This window comes from Phragmites australis, chromosome 16 (genome assembly GCF_958298935.1).
Source record: "Phragmites australis chromosome 16, lpPhrAust1.1, whole genome shotgun sequence".
In the NCBI taxonomy this organism is placed as follows: Eukaryota; Viridiplantae; Streptophyta; class Magnoliopsida; order Poales; family Poaceae; genus Phragmites; species Phragmites australis.
The window spans coordinates 2310593-2324848 of NC_084936.1; the positions used below are offsets into that span (position 1 = coordinate 2310593).

At 48.4% G+C, this 14256-nt stretch overlaps 2 protein-coding genes and 1 long non-coding RNA gene across 4 annotated transcripts; all 3 read left to right on the top strand.

The window, feature by feature from the left end:
* The first annotated feature begins 147 nt into the window (after positions 1 to 147).
* LOC133896073 (uncharacterized) lies at positions 148 to 1053 on the top strand. The gene is made up of 2 exons (XR_009905700.1): positions 148 to 767; positions 876 to 1053. It is a non-coding gene; the product is annotated as an uncharacterized LOC133896073 (long non-coding RNA).
* A 1276-nt stretch (positions 1054 to 2329) lies between these two features.
* Positions 2330 to 6423, top strand: LOC133895532 (uncharacterized). 2 transcript variants are annotated; one of them, XM_062335928.1, is made up of 4 exons: positions 2330 to 3310; positions 4707 to 5240; positions 5335 to 5475; positions 6168 to 6423. In XM_062335928.1, exons 1-3 carry the CDS (start codon positions 2444 to 2446, stop codon positions 5440 to 5442), a joined length of 1509 nt encoding a protein of 502 aa, XP_062191912.1. In that variant the 5' UTR covers positions 2330 to 2443; the 3' UTR covers positions 5443 to 5475; positions 6168 to 6423. The 2 variants fall into 2 exon arrangements, with proteins under 2 accessions (XP_062191912.1, XP_062191913.1); XM_062335929.1 differs by having other exon boundaries at positions 6171 to 6423.
* A 969-nt stretch (positions 6424 to 7392) lies between these two features.
* LOC133896000 (uncharacterized) lies at positions 7393 to 8499 on the top strand. Its single transcript, XM_062336520.1, has one exon. It carries the CDS (start codon positions 7393 to 7395, stop codon positions 8497 to 8499), a length of 1107 nt encoding a protein of 368 aa, XP_062192504.1.
* The last annotated feature ends 5757 nt before the right edge of the window (positions 8500 to 14256 follow it).

Consider the following 14256-nt stretch of genomic DNA (forward strand, 5'->3'; position numbering starts at 1 on the left):
CACAGTGTTTATGACCACCAACAGGAACCGAGAGATAATAAAGGAACAGAGTAACAATCAACACCACCTACTAACCAAACCATAACGACCAACAGAACTAATATCACAAAAAAAACAGGACCAGCACAAAATGATTTGAGCCCTGATGCTTGGCAAGACAGCAAAGCTTGTAATTTTCATTAGAATGAAACCTGTAAACCGGCTGCACTGAAATTGTATCATCAGGTCCTGTTATCGAGATTTGGAGCTGGACGGTTCGCAGCAAGTGGATCTGGTTGTGGGTAGCCTGACGCCGATGCCAGTGGCGGGAAAGCCTCCATCCTGTCATGTCCTCTGCAAGCGGCTGCTGCAGCCGCGCCGGTTCGCGCCAAAGTTGGCACGGTCAAGTAGCCATCGCGGGCGAGGTGTGCCGCCAAATTAAGCTGGAAGAGAAGGGGCAGTGACGTCGCCCCCGGCGTCGTCTTCTTCCTCCTCGCAGCCAAAGGCGACTGAACAAGACGTCTGCCGTGTCCTTCGCGCACGGCTCGGTCGTCGGAGCATGGTCGTCGCCATGGATGAGCTGCTGCCGGTGCGAAATTAAGCGGAAAGAATCACGTGATGTACTTTGGCCCAACGCCTGCTGTGACCAGGATGAGTCAGGCAGCAGCACAAGCACGGTGGACGCACGATGGCTCCAGACGTCGTCTTCTCCTTGTGGACCGTCCTGTCGCTTTTGATCCGTGGAGGAAAGCCATGGCCCATGCACGCACAACAGGTGGATGGACGAGGTTTCGTGGCTTCTCGTTCTTCTTCTTCTTCGTCCTCTTCCCCCCTGCATCCTCTTTTGTCGTCAGCCAATGCGTATCGTAATGTTCTTCACTTGGCGTTTTTGTTAGGCTCGGGAAAACCAGATTCCTCCATGGATCACAAGCTTTTAAACTTTTGCATCAGTTTCTTCCTGATGGGAGGAGCATGTAGGGATGCAAGTTCATTTCTTCTTTTTTTTTTGTTATCGGCCAAATTCACTCCATGTAACTTTAAAAAATTCAATTTCATCGCCTAATTGCAGGCTTATTCTTTTGCTTGGATTTATATGCCAAATGAACTAGATTGAGTTAGTGGTTATCCATCTGTTGGATCACTTTCTTTGCTAGGAATGTGCTCCTCTTCAATGCATTATTAGAATTTTATTTTCTAGCTTTTCCCCATTCCCCTTATCTTCTTTCGACGTCAACCACAACAGAACTTGAAGTTCATACTTGACTTTTCTTTTGACTCAGATGAAAAAGTCCGACTTGAAAATTTGCATAAAATCCATTACGACAGAAAGTCGAAATTGGGAAGTAGGACTATGAGCATTAATCTCAAACCATATCTCTCTAACATATCAAATATGTTTTTGAGCGACGATATCTTATCTCTCCTAGCTTCCTGTCGTCCATGTAAGCGAAAATTCGACACGGTGCACGTATTAGGACCTGTATGGTAGAATTTTTATAGTAGTTTTTTTATATAATAAGAGAAGTTCTGTCGAATAATAATTTTTAATTTTTAAGTCTTCGAGTGGAATTCGTATAAGTGATTCTTTAAAATAAACTAGATGTTGAAAATTAGAAAAAATAGTTTCTCCTGATTCGCTTTCTCCATAAAGTTTATCTAAAAAATCACTTTCAATCACAAAATACTCCCTCTAAAAAATTTAAATCAGAGAGAGCTCTACTAAACAGACTTAAAGTAGTGCAGTGAAAACCATATTAGATATGACCTAATTGAAGCATTCATCTATTACCGAGATACAGGCAAATCCAACACTGAGGCAGCTAGGGTGCTAGCATCGGAGACCATAAAAAGTTTTAGATATTCGTCATGTTAGGTTGGTCTATGAGAACCACTAAATTTTTATATATCACAAGAGATCCATTGAGAATTTTAACAAATGCTTTCTAAATCTTGATTTGGTTAATTTTTACTATATAAAATACGAGTTGGTTTTCATGTTACATCTTTCTCTACTCTTCTCGTCTAATAAAAATCTCTAAAATTTAAATAATTTACTCACTTTTGTTATCCACCCTCGTCTTCAGATTCTCCGTCTCGTTACCAGCTACGGATATATAACCTGTTTTACTAAATAAAAATAAATAAAGAGATTACGAGAAAAATTGACGAATAATGTCCTTTTTTATCTTATCTAAAATCAAATTACGATATCGCTCCTGACATATTCATTCGTTGATATTCTCATAACGCATCTATATCTTTCTACTTTAAGTTTATATTTGATATTATTATGTCTAATATTTATATTTTATTTACTACGCAAGGTACTTATAGCTAGTCCTTGGTTCGAATTTCGCTCCGCACCTGAATTTCCTTTCATTGTGGACGGTTGGATTTCCTTCCTGCTCCAATTCACATCCCAACCACGCCGCGCTTAAAACCCGCCGCCTTGCCGCCGCCGCCCATGGCGACCCCGTTGCATGGCGTCCACCTCCGCGCGCTCCTACTCACCTTCGCTCTCCTCTCCCTCCTCCTCCTCTTCCACCTCCAGCTCCGCCGCCCCGCTCCGCTCCCCCCGCCTCTCCGCACCCATACCCACACGCAGCCCGCGGCGGCGGCGTCGCACCGCGCGGAGGAGGTGAATTTCCCCTCACCTTCCTCCTCCTCCTCGCCGCCGCCGCCGCCGCCTCCCGCGATGCCGGAGGAGGAGGAGCCGACGTCGCTGCGCCACGTGGTGTTCGGCGTGGCCTCCTCCCGCCGCACGCTGCCGCTGCGGCTCCCGCTCCTCCGCCTCTGGCTCCGCGCCCCCGCGCGCGCCTTCGTCTTCCTCGATGCGCCCGCGCCCGTTCCGGCCTCGGACCTCCCCGCGGGACTCCGCCTCCGCGTCTCCGCCGACGCCTCCCGCTTCCCCTACTCCCACCGGCGCAGCCTCCCCTCCGCCGTCCGCGTAGCGCGCATCGCCAAGGAGCTCCTCCTCGACCTCAAGGACCAATCCCGACTGCACCCGGCGCCGCGATGGCTCGTGCTTGCCGACGACGACACCGCCTTCGTCCTCCCCAACCTGCTCCACACACTCAAGAAATACGACTGGCGCGAGCCGTGGTACGTCGGCGCGCGCTCCGAGTCCGCGGCCCAGAACGCGTGGCACGGCTTCGCCATGGCGTACGGCGGCGGGGGCATCGCCGTCAGCTGGCCCCTGGCGCGGCGCCTCGCGCGCGCGCTCGACTCCTGTGTCGTCAGGTACCCGCACCTCTACGGCAGCGACGGCAGGATCTACGCATGCCTCGCCGAGCTCGGCGTCGAGCTCACCCACGAGCCAGGCTTCCACCAGGTGCGTGCGTGCTTCTTCTTGCACGTCTCCAAGCCTGCTTCATTTTATTATGTTTCTCTGCTCCATAGCCGTTGTGTTGTGCTCTTGGAATGTTCCATTATATTGATATCAGCAGTTGCCATGGAATTGTTAAAAAACACTTTTTTGGTAATCTTTGAGTTAAATTGGGATAGGAGTCAGTGGATTGTCCCAGGACTTGTCTGACCATATTGGACAAGCTTAATTTGTCTCTCTTAACCACAGTCATTAAAGTATCTGCAGAAAGGACTGTTCGTTCTCTGATGTCTTATGTAGTATTATCTTATTGCTGTACGACCTCTAGACTGTGTTGACAAGGTATCTAGTTTTTGGTGCTAATATTTAATGTTCTAAAGAGAATTGGTGGATGAGATCTTACAATTGAAATTGGATTAGATATCGCAAGTGTTACCTGTATACGGACATGGATGTCGGTATCCGATTTGGATTCCAGTCTTCGATTCGACAAATAAAATTTAAACATACAAAATACAACTCAAAATCTAACACAACTGTTCAAATTTGACTCAGATTCGGGATGTTCAATTCGTCAAAAAAAAAATTAGACATGGGTGTACAGGTGGTAACACTGGATATTGCTGCCATCCAGTTGCCTGGCCAGTACAAGTAGGAAGCATGCTGCCAACAAGCAAACTTTAAGCTAAGGGTCTGTGATAACAATAATCGTCTTTTGTCCCAAACAAGTTGAGGTAAACTAGAGATGAAACTCACACAATCTAACTAAAAAGATGATGAGAAAACAATAATGATAATAAAAGTATTAGTAATAGTAAAAAACGGTATAAAGAGACTTGTGTATAAGTTATGGTTCTGACATGTGGATAACTTACGCATCGATCTCCTTGTACCGTTAAACATTTAACATCAGATAAACATCTCAAGTTTTTTTAGTTGATTCTAAGATAAAACCTTCTCCTTTAGAATGCTCTCAAGAAATGAAGAACCACACAGGGTGATGGCTACTTGTTAACCTCTGCAACTTTGTAGTGCTGAGCCAATACAAAAGTGTACAGCGAGGGACGTTGATGTGAGATCACTTAAATAGTGGGGTATTATGGTCCACACTGGAGTCTTAGGGCCACGATGCCATACATCCCTTTCAGATAAGTTAAATCTTTTGTCATTGCTGTCCGAATCAATGTTTTGCTGAAACATATGGTAGTGCAATTCGTATGTAACCGTTGACATGGCTGCAGTAGCCATTTTATCTTTTCTTTCTGCTACTTCATACTTTGCAGCTGGTAAATTGTAGAGATTGCTGCTACTTTAGGTACTTTAATTGTCATGAAAATAGCATTTAGTTAAAAAAAAAATATTACTTTGAACTTACATATCTTCTTGCATTTACCATGACCAGATGGACCTTCGTGGAGATATTTCTGGACTCCTAAGAGCGCATCCACTTTCGCCTTTAGTTTCACTGCACCATCTTGATCACGTGTATCCTCTTTACCCTGGTATGGATCGCACAAGAGCCATGGAACATTTCTTTCGAGCTGTTAATGCTGATCCAGCCAGGATCCTTCAACAAACAGTGTGCTATGACCGTTCAAGATCGCTTACAGTATCAATCGCATGGGGCTATACAGTTCAGGTGTTCAAAGGCAATGCACTGCTCCCTGACCTCCTTGCTGTACAGAAAACATTTGTACCATGGAGAAGGGGTCGCAATGTTACAGATATGTATATGTTTGACACAAAACATTACCCCAGAGATGAGTGCAAAAGAGCAGCTCTTTTCTTCCTGCAAAGTATTTCTTCAGGTGAAGGCAAGACAGAAACCACTTACAATAGACAGCCACCTAGAAAATGCTTGCCCGACTTGATCCCACTGAGGAATCTACGTCTAATAAAAGTGATATCAGAACAACTGCATCTTGTTCCTGGGAAGGTATGACTGGGGATAACTTTTGGCGTCAATGGTTGCTTAAATGCATTGCTTACGCTAACATTTTAAAAAAATTGTTACTGTTCTGGATTTTCAGGCCTTAAGACGACATTGTTGTGACATTGTACCTTCTTCATCTGATAACACCATGGATGTTAACATCAGAAAATGCAAAGATGATGAGTTGATCGCGATGCATTCATAGTCGTCCTTCAATCATACGGGATACTCATCTGTTGTAAGCAACCCCCCCCCCCCCACCAAAAAAAGGCATTTTGATGAATGACAAACCCACATCATTTGGTCAAAGCCTCAAACCTCAAACACTCCTAAACTGCTTCTATTACATGGGCCACATCATTTCATTTTGTTTTGTTCATTTTAGTAGGCCTATTTAGGAACCGAGGGGTGTGAATGTACGTATAGACCAGCAAAGTTCCAGTCCTCTTCGGAAAGTTGTACTTTCATTATCTAAAAAAAAATAGAGTTATAGCAACATAGTGTGGTGCATGATCTGCCCAAAATAATGAGTTTTGAGATTTTTTTTAAAAATATGATTATATGTAGTATTCTGGTCTGTGTTCTACCTGGCACCGTCTTCCATGTTCAACATGTAGTGAACACTGACACTAGGCATTGTATCACTTCTCCATTACGTGATGGTGCCTTTTTATTAGTCTATCAAATTTGTGAATGGTGTGTCTGCACAATATCGATGCTGTGTCAAAACTCGAACATCATTCAAGGAGGGAACACTTTTACTACGTACACATACATAGCATTTTGTTTTGTGTGGAAATTGTCGGGTTTCAACTGGTCTTTACAACTCTGGAATGATATCACTATACTTGTCAAACGGCTGCCATTTTGAGATTATTTCTATTGATATATTTTCCAGTGCATTTCATAAATTATCCCCTTTCGTTGCAGCAGGTCATGCCCTGACACCAAGCCATGAGCTGTGAATCGTCATAGAGCAACACCATACATATAGTATAGACAGAGACTGGATCAGTTAGCATATCTTTTCCTTCAAATAGCAGAGTTGGGGCATCAGGATCTGATTGTTCTATAGTCTGACATGTTACTTGAGAAGAAAACTATGCAAGCGGCCGTGAGTGCGGTTAATTTTGCCGGACAAGGCCGCTTCCAATCAATACAATTTATGCAGATATCTTTTCTTTTTCGAGTGATGTTCAGATAGATCTTGGGAATGCAAAAATCGCACTTCATTTCTTATCATTTGTGATATCCAATACATAGCATCTCTTGCAAAGTTCGTGTTCTCAAGTAACAAATAAGTAAGACTTGCCACATAAAAGTTCTCAAGATAAAAAGTCACATAGGGTCACCATTGGTTCAATGGTCACATGCTCAAGCGCAGCACCATTTTCCTTTTCTAGAATGTCACTCTTGTAGATCGACCGTCTTGAGGTGATCAAGGAGGGTTCCTCACCACACCAGCAGCGGCCACCAATTAGCACATCATAAAACATCTGTTTCGCCAACATTGATAAATCGCATGTTAATCTGGATATATTAACAAAGAAAGAAAAGCAAAATATTATGGCTATTTGGATCGTTGGTGAATATTCTTATTTCACAAGTCAGATGCCTCAAATTCACAAACATGCATGCTGGTCTTGTCAATGTATATATGCACCTGAAACATGACCAAAACAAATAATTAAGAAAACATTTACAGGTCGATCTTCCTGCATGCACATAAGTACGCACGTTTAGCACCTTGGTTGCCGAAATACTGGGAATTCCAAATTTCCAGTGATGGCATGGCCCAGTAGTGCTTTGTCACTGTCTCGTTCATACTGTTAGACATTAAATCGCTCGAGGCCTGTCCAGCTCCTGCTGCCCATCCGGCTCCCGTGCATGCGCCCGTCCGGCTCTCCTGCATGGCCCGTATGGCTCCCATGCTGATCGTCCAGCTTCTGACTCTTCGACTTCTTGCCGTTTGTAAAGCATACACTGCCATTGTTCTGCATATGCCTTATCTGTGTATGAAAATTCACTCAAGTAATACAAGAATACACAATTACGTGTGATTAGCTTAGCTTTCATGGTATCATGATCCGTGTTCGCATCCTGCGACCACGCGCTTCCGCTTCATCCCTAGCCACCGTCTCACCTCCGCCGTGCCATGACCGACGATGACGCCACCCACGTTGCCACCGCTTGTGAATGCGAGGCAGCCAACACCTACGAACGCGAGGCCACCGCAGCACGCGAACGCAAGGCCGCCGCAGCCCGCGACCGTGACGAGGCCGACGCTCGCGCCCACGAGGAGGTTGCCGCCCATGATGATAACATCGCCCAGGCGCTGGTCCTCCACGAAGCCGCCGCCATCGCCAATCTTCATGCCCAGGCGGTCGTCGTCCAGAACATACGCACATTGGTGCCCGTTGTCCTCGACCTCGGCTCGCCGAACTACAACAAGTGGTGCTGCCGGTTCCTCATCACGTTGGGCAAGTACTCACTGACCGCCCACGTCCTCTCCGACGTCACCCGTCATGACTCCGCAAATTGGTGCTGCATGGATTGCATCGTCCTCGAATGGTTGTACGGCACCATCACACCCGAACTCTGCGAGATCATCATGGACCACGACGTCACCGTGCGCGACGTCTGGCAAGCGCTCGAGGGGCAATTCATCGGCAATCGGGAGACACGCGCACTGCATCTCGACGCTGAGTTCCGCACCTTCGTTCAGGGTGACCTCACCATCTCAGACTACTGTCGTCGCCTCAAGAGCATGGCTGACGCCCTCGGCACCCTCGGCACCCTCAGCGAGCCCGTCCCTGATCGAACTCTCATCCTCGCTGTCTTACGCAGTCTGAACAAGAAGTTCGGGTACATGGCAGCGCTCCTCAAGCGGCAGCGACCGTTCCTGACGTTCCTCGAGGTGCGCTCCGATCTCCTTCTTGAGGAGCTCGAGATGACGTCACGCCCCACCCATTTGTCGACTGCCCTCCTTGTCAACACCTCTTTCAGCGCCAAGGGGGGTGCCCAGTCCTCCAAAGGCCAGATCGTCGCCTCTGGCGGTCGCTCCACAACACCCACCATCGCGACGCAGGGCAACAGTGGCTCCTCCAGCAGGTCAACCAACGCCAATCGTCATCGGTGTCGCAACAACAAGGGCGGCCATGGCAACGGCGGTAGAAAATCCGACAGCGAGGGCGCTCCATCCGGGTGGCCGTCCTTCTACAATCTGTGGATGGGCACCATCCAAATGTGGTTCGGACCATAGCAGGGCACCAGCGCTCGCCCCCAGGGAACCAGCGCGCAGCAGCCGTGCCCCGGAGGTGTGCCGCATGCTATGGTGGCCCACCCTCCTATGCCACCCATGCAGCTGCCCATGCATGTGCCCATGTAAATGCCCATGCAGTCTCAACCTGTGCTCGCAACTCCCAACTGGCCTCCCATGTCCGGGCTCGGGCCCTAGGACCAGAACACGTTGGCAAACGCATTCAACGCTATGACGTTGATGCAAACCGCCAACCACGGACTGGCACATGGACTCCGGGGCCTCCTCGCACATGACTTCCGATGCCGGTAACCTATCATCCTCCTTCCCACCTCGGTCCTTTACTCCTTTGTCGGTTATAGGTCTTTGCTACCCGTCACCTCCACTGGCTCTACTAATCTTTATGGTCATCTCCTCCTTAATAATGTTCTTATCGCTCCTAACATTATTAAGAATCTTATTTCTGTTCGCTAGTTCACTACTAACAACAATTGCTCTGTTGAGTTTGACCCCTTTGGCCTTTCTATGAAGGATCTCAAGTCCTAGAACGTGATCGTCAAGTGCAATAGCTCAAGTCCCCTCTATCCTTTGCGCCTGCCGCAGTCTGTCGCCCTGACATGTGCTTTTGTTGCTGGTGTCCCTGCTGCCCTTTGGCATCGCCGTCTTAGCCACCCCGGTCATGACGTGCTCTCCAATCTTGCATCCGTCTTTGCTATCTTGTGTCATAAAACTGCTAGTAATACTATTTGTCAAGCTTGCCAACTTGGTCGTCATGTACGCCTACCTTCTGCCACATCTCAGTCTAGAGCTCAAACCATTTTTGATTTAGTACATTGTGATCTTTGGACTTCTCCTATCCTCAGTGTGTCGGGCTACAAATATTAACTTGTTATACTTGATGATTACTCGCATTTCCTTTGGACTTTTCCTTTACGTCTCAAGTCCGACACTTTCAGCACTATTTCTATTTTTTTTCTCTTCTATGGCAACGCAATTCGGCAAAACCATCAAGACGGTCCAGTGTGACAATGGTCGCGAGTTTGACAACAAGTCCACTCTCTCTTTCTTCCTTACACATGGTGTTCACCTTCGAATGCCATGTCCGTACACCTCTCAACAGAACGGTAAGGCTGAGCGCATTATTCGTACCATCAATAACATTATGCGCTCACTCTTATTTCAGGCATCGTTCCCTCCCTCCTTTTGGGTTGAGGCTCTCCACACCACCACCCTCCTCCTCAACCGACTTCCCACCAAGACGCTTGATTCTTCCACCCCGTTCTTTGCCTTGTACGGTGTCCATCCCTCCTATAACCACCTCCATGTTTTTTGTTGCATATGTTATCCCAACTTGTCCGCCACGGCCCTCCACAAACTTGCTCCTTGCTCCGCGCTGTGTCTTTCTTGGCTATTCTTCCAATCATAAAGGTTACTGGTGTCTTTATCTAGAGACAAATCGGGTCATTATTTCCCATCATGTTGTCTTTGATGAGGCATCTTTTCCCTTCGCCGAGTCGAATTCATCCACCACTAATGATTTTGATTTTTGTCCACATTTGAGTACGTGCCAGCTCCCATTGAGCCGTCACGCTTGCTCTCTCGTACAGGTACTCCCATGGCCCTTGTTGCTGCATCATCCAGCGCCACGTCTGGTGATGCGCCCCCACATACCCCGCTGTGCACCTCCCCCCCACTGGTTCCGCGGCCCCTGTGGACGTGCATGCTCTCCCAGCGCCGGCGCTTGGCCAAGTAGCACCACGTGTGGCCTCCTCAGTTGCGGCCTCCCCAATCGTGCCCGGAGGATCGAGCCCGTGACACGCACGGCCACACCCACCCCCGCGCCTAGATCCCCCGAGCCACACGCGGCTAGTCCTCCCACGCAACGAACAGTAGCCCTGACACCACATGCGGTCCTACCCGCACCCAAGCCTGCGTCACGCGCGGCCACAACTCTACCTCCCAGTGCTGTACCAATCCCTCCGATTGTCAACAACCATGACATGGTGACTCGCAGCAAACAAGGGTATCAACAGCCTGTGACCCGCCTCAATCTGCAGGCCACTATGCTCTCACCGATTCCGAAGACATACCGGTCTGCACTTGCCGATTTGAATTGGCGTCGCGCTATGGAGGAAGAGTACACGGCTCTTCAAACCAACACCACCTGGGATCTCGTTCCACGCCCCTCCAAGGCGAACGTGGTCACTGGTAAAATGGATTTTTGGGCACAAATTCAAGGCTAATGGCACTCTTGATAGATATAAAGCATGCTGGGTTCTTCGTGGTTTCACACAGCGTCTGGGTGTCGATTATGATGAGACCTTCAGTCCAGTTATCAAGCCAGCCACAGTCCGCACAGTTTTGTCACTGGCTCTTGCTCGACAGTGGCCAATTCATTAACTGGATGTCAAGAACGCTTTTCTTCATGGCACTCTGACTGAGATAGTGTACTGCTCCCAACCTACTGGCTTCGTTGATTCCTCCTGCCCTGATTTGGTCTACCGTCGGAACAAATCACTTTATGGATTCAAACAGGTGCCCCGTGCATGGTACAGTCGATTCACCTCCCATCTTTTGACTCTTGGATTTACTGAGGCTAAGTCTGACACTTCCCTTTTCATTTATCACCAGGGCGCAGACATTGTTTATTTACTCCTATATGTCGATGATATTGTTCTCACTGCATCTTCAGTTGTTGTTCTTCGTCACACTATTGATGCTCTACAACGGGAGTTTTCTATGAAGGACATGGGCACCCTTCATCATTTTCTGGGGATTTCAGTTCAGCGCCATGGTAGCAGACTATCTCAGCGTCAGTACACATTGGATATTTTGGAACGTGCTGGTATGTCAAATTGCAAGCCTTGCAGTACGCCTGTTGATACTCATCCCAAGATCCCCTCTGATGCTGGTATTCCCGTCAGTGATCTGACACAATATCGCAGTCTTGCAGGCGCACTTCAGTACCTCACCTTCACTCGCCTAGATATTTCCTGTGCTGTACAACAGGTCTATCTTCATATGCATGATCCTCGGGAACCTCACCTCACGACCGTGAAGCGTATTCTTCGGTATCTCCATGGCACCATTGATCACGGTCTTGTTCTTCATCCTTTTGCGCTGACGGACCTCATTGTTTAGTCTGACGCTGACTGGGCTAGTTGCCTAGACACGCGCAAGTCCACATCGGGCTATGCCGTGTTCCTTGGTGACAATCTTGTCTCTTGGTCCTCAAAACGCCAGAACACAGTGTCCCACTCTAGTGCCGAAGCTGAATACCGGGCTGTCGCCAATGCTGTTGCCGAAGTGTGTTGGCTACGCCAATTACTCCAGGAGCTTCGCACTCCTCTTCAGAAAAGAAAAAAAATAAAAATCTACCGAAAACTAGCCAGCTCAATATATCGAGCTGGAGTCACCTCATTCCAATCCTCTCATAGCATTGAATATTATAATCATCTCACAAAGCACAAATATTTACACAAATTAAACATTTGACAAATTAAACATTCTCACAAAGCACAAATATTCAACCCTTTTCTTCACAATTTACTGGCTCAATAAAAACATTTACAGAAGACATCATACATGGAGAGCACCGATGCAAGCGAATCCGCAGCCCTGCTCCGCGCATACATTCCCATCACATCAGTAATCCTAAATGAGGGGAGAGAAAAAGAAGATTAATTTCACAACACAATCGAATAGGGAATAAAAACAAATCCAAACATAAACTTGAGTATACCATCGAAAGGGGATTACTACCAAGCTTTTCCTGCATGAGCATACCATCAAAAGGAAGGCGTGCACAGCCGGACTAAAAAAATAGTAGCAGTCACCTTACTCTCACCATCAAAACAGCTCGCAGACCATGATGTTGACGTTCTGCGTGCCGGTGACCCGTGTGAGCATTGCCAGCTCATCGTGGTTGTCCACCTCTCTGAGCCTACCTTCCTCGGCCACCTCCCATGCCACATCACGGAGCTCAACCTCAGGTGTCGTTCTTGACGCAGACCAGTAGGTGTAGGAGTGTGTCGGTGGATGAACACCGCAAACGGGGATCCTGAGGGACCCCCTTTGAGATATGGGATCTAGGCGGGACGAATGATCATCGTCTAGTAGGAGGAAATGCACAAGAGATTTAGACAGGTTCGGGCCACACGGAGACGTAATACCCTACTCCTGTGTGTCTGGTGTGTTATTAATGCTCTTGAAATGCCTTTCTCTAGATCTCTGTGTTACAAGATTTTTTGGTCTAAGTCTTGAGCTTCGTCTGAACTTGGCCTCAGCTTCGTCCGAACTTCTCACTTCACCTAGCCTCTACAAAGTGCTCCCCCCCCCCTTATCCTATCGGGGGGAGGCTCGGCGTGCCCAGATCGGGGGCACAAGTTTCCGTAAGTTATAAATGGAAAGCAACCATTATGGGTCTATAGTTTGATGTTACAGGGGTTAAAAATGCTCCATTCGGTCGGTCCCGTCGGTTATTACGCCCTAACTTTAGCAGGTGCAGGGGGGCCCACCGGCCAGCCGCTGAATATCCCTGCATGCCCGTCCGATCAGAGCATATCTGACACGGTTTGACGCGGCAGGGCGACAGGCGATACGCCTCGAGCCCATCGACGATATCTTCAAGCTGTCTTCCTTTATGGGCCCCGCGGGGTGACATGCGATGGGACCCGTCACATTAATTGTCCCCACGCCTTCCTGCCAGGCGGTGGTAGGGACTGACGTACTCAGTACGACAGGCGTGGGGGGGAGTGGTTGGACGTGACCGGCCACGCTCCCCTTAAATGCAGCATCGGACTTCCCACCGATTGACACCTCACCGTGGAACCCTTGCAGGGTCCACCGGTAAGGGGCTTCTTAGGTCATCGGGGAACTCTGGGTACTCGAGGACCAACTGTTCTTGCCCCGAGTACCCCCTCTCGAGCCTGGCTCTTCTCGGGTCCTCGGGGACCAACTGTTCTTGACCCCGAGCACCCCCTCCCGGACTTGGCTCTTCTCGAGTCCTCGGGGAACTCTGGGTACTCAGGGACCAACTATTCTTGGCCCCGAGCACCCCCTCCCGGGTTTGGCTTTTCTCGGGCCCTCGGGGAGATGGTCCCCGAGGAATGGCGCCATGTGGCACTGCGCTGCCCTACCCTCGGGACTCGAGAACCCCCAGTTCACATGTCACCGACAGAGTAGAACTTGAGTTTCGGCACTAGGAGGAGTAGCCTACGGTGGCACTAGGAGGAGCAGTTGGCGGCGGCAAAGAAGTTGGCGACACTAGGAGGAGCAACCAGCGGTGGCACTAGGAGGAGGAGCCAGCGGTGGCACTAGGAGTAGCAGTCACCCAGATCTGATAGGAAGAGGGAGGAGCAGATAAGGCTAGGGGAAGACTTGTACACGAGGAGGGAGGAGCAGATAAGCCCAGATCTAATAGGGGAATAGGGAGGAGCAGATAAGCCCAATGCTGCGAGCTCGAGACTTGATATGATACGCGGACTCGAGACTTGTTCATTTTACCTCAGTAAACTTTTGGGTCCGACTCAAAGAGTGCCTTTCTGAGTAACCGACCGACACTAATAAAAAGTTATCAGTGTCGGTTCATATTTACGAACTGGCACTGAAGTATCAGTGCCGTTTGGTAATTAGAACCGACACCGACACTGATAATGAGTATCAGTACCGATTTAACCCGATTCAATTATTGATCAAGCTCAGAATGTTACGAACCAGCACTGATGGAGCGGCTCGGATGACATGTTCTGTTATAGTGAA

Coding starts and splice junctions, on each gene's coding strand:
- LOC133895532 (XM_062335928.1), top strand. CDS start 2,444: ATGGCGACCCCGTTGCATGGCGTCCACCTCCGCGCGCTCCTACTCACC. Junction 3,311..4,706: donor ACGAGCCAGGCTTCCACCAG/GTGCGTGCGTGC, acceptor TACCATGACCAG/ATGGACCTTCGTGGAGATAT. Junction 5,241..5,334: donor TGCATCTTGTTCCTGGGAAG/GTATGACTGGGG, acceptor CTGGATTTTCAG/GCCTTAAGACGACATTGTTG.
- LOC133896000 (XM_062336520.1), top strand. CDS start 7,393: ATGACCGACGATGACGCCACCCACGTTGCCACCGCTTGTGAATGCGAG.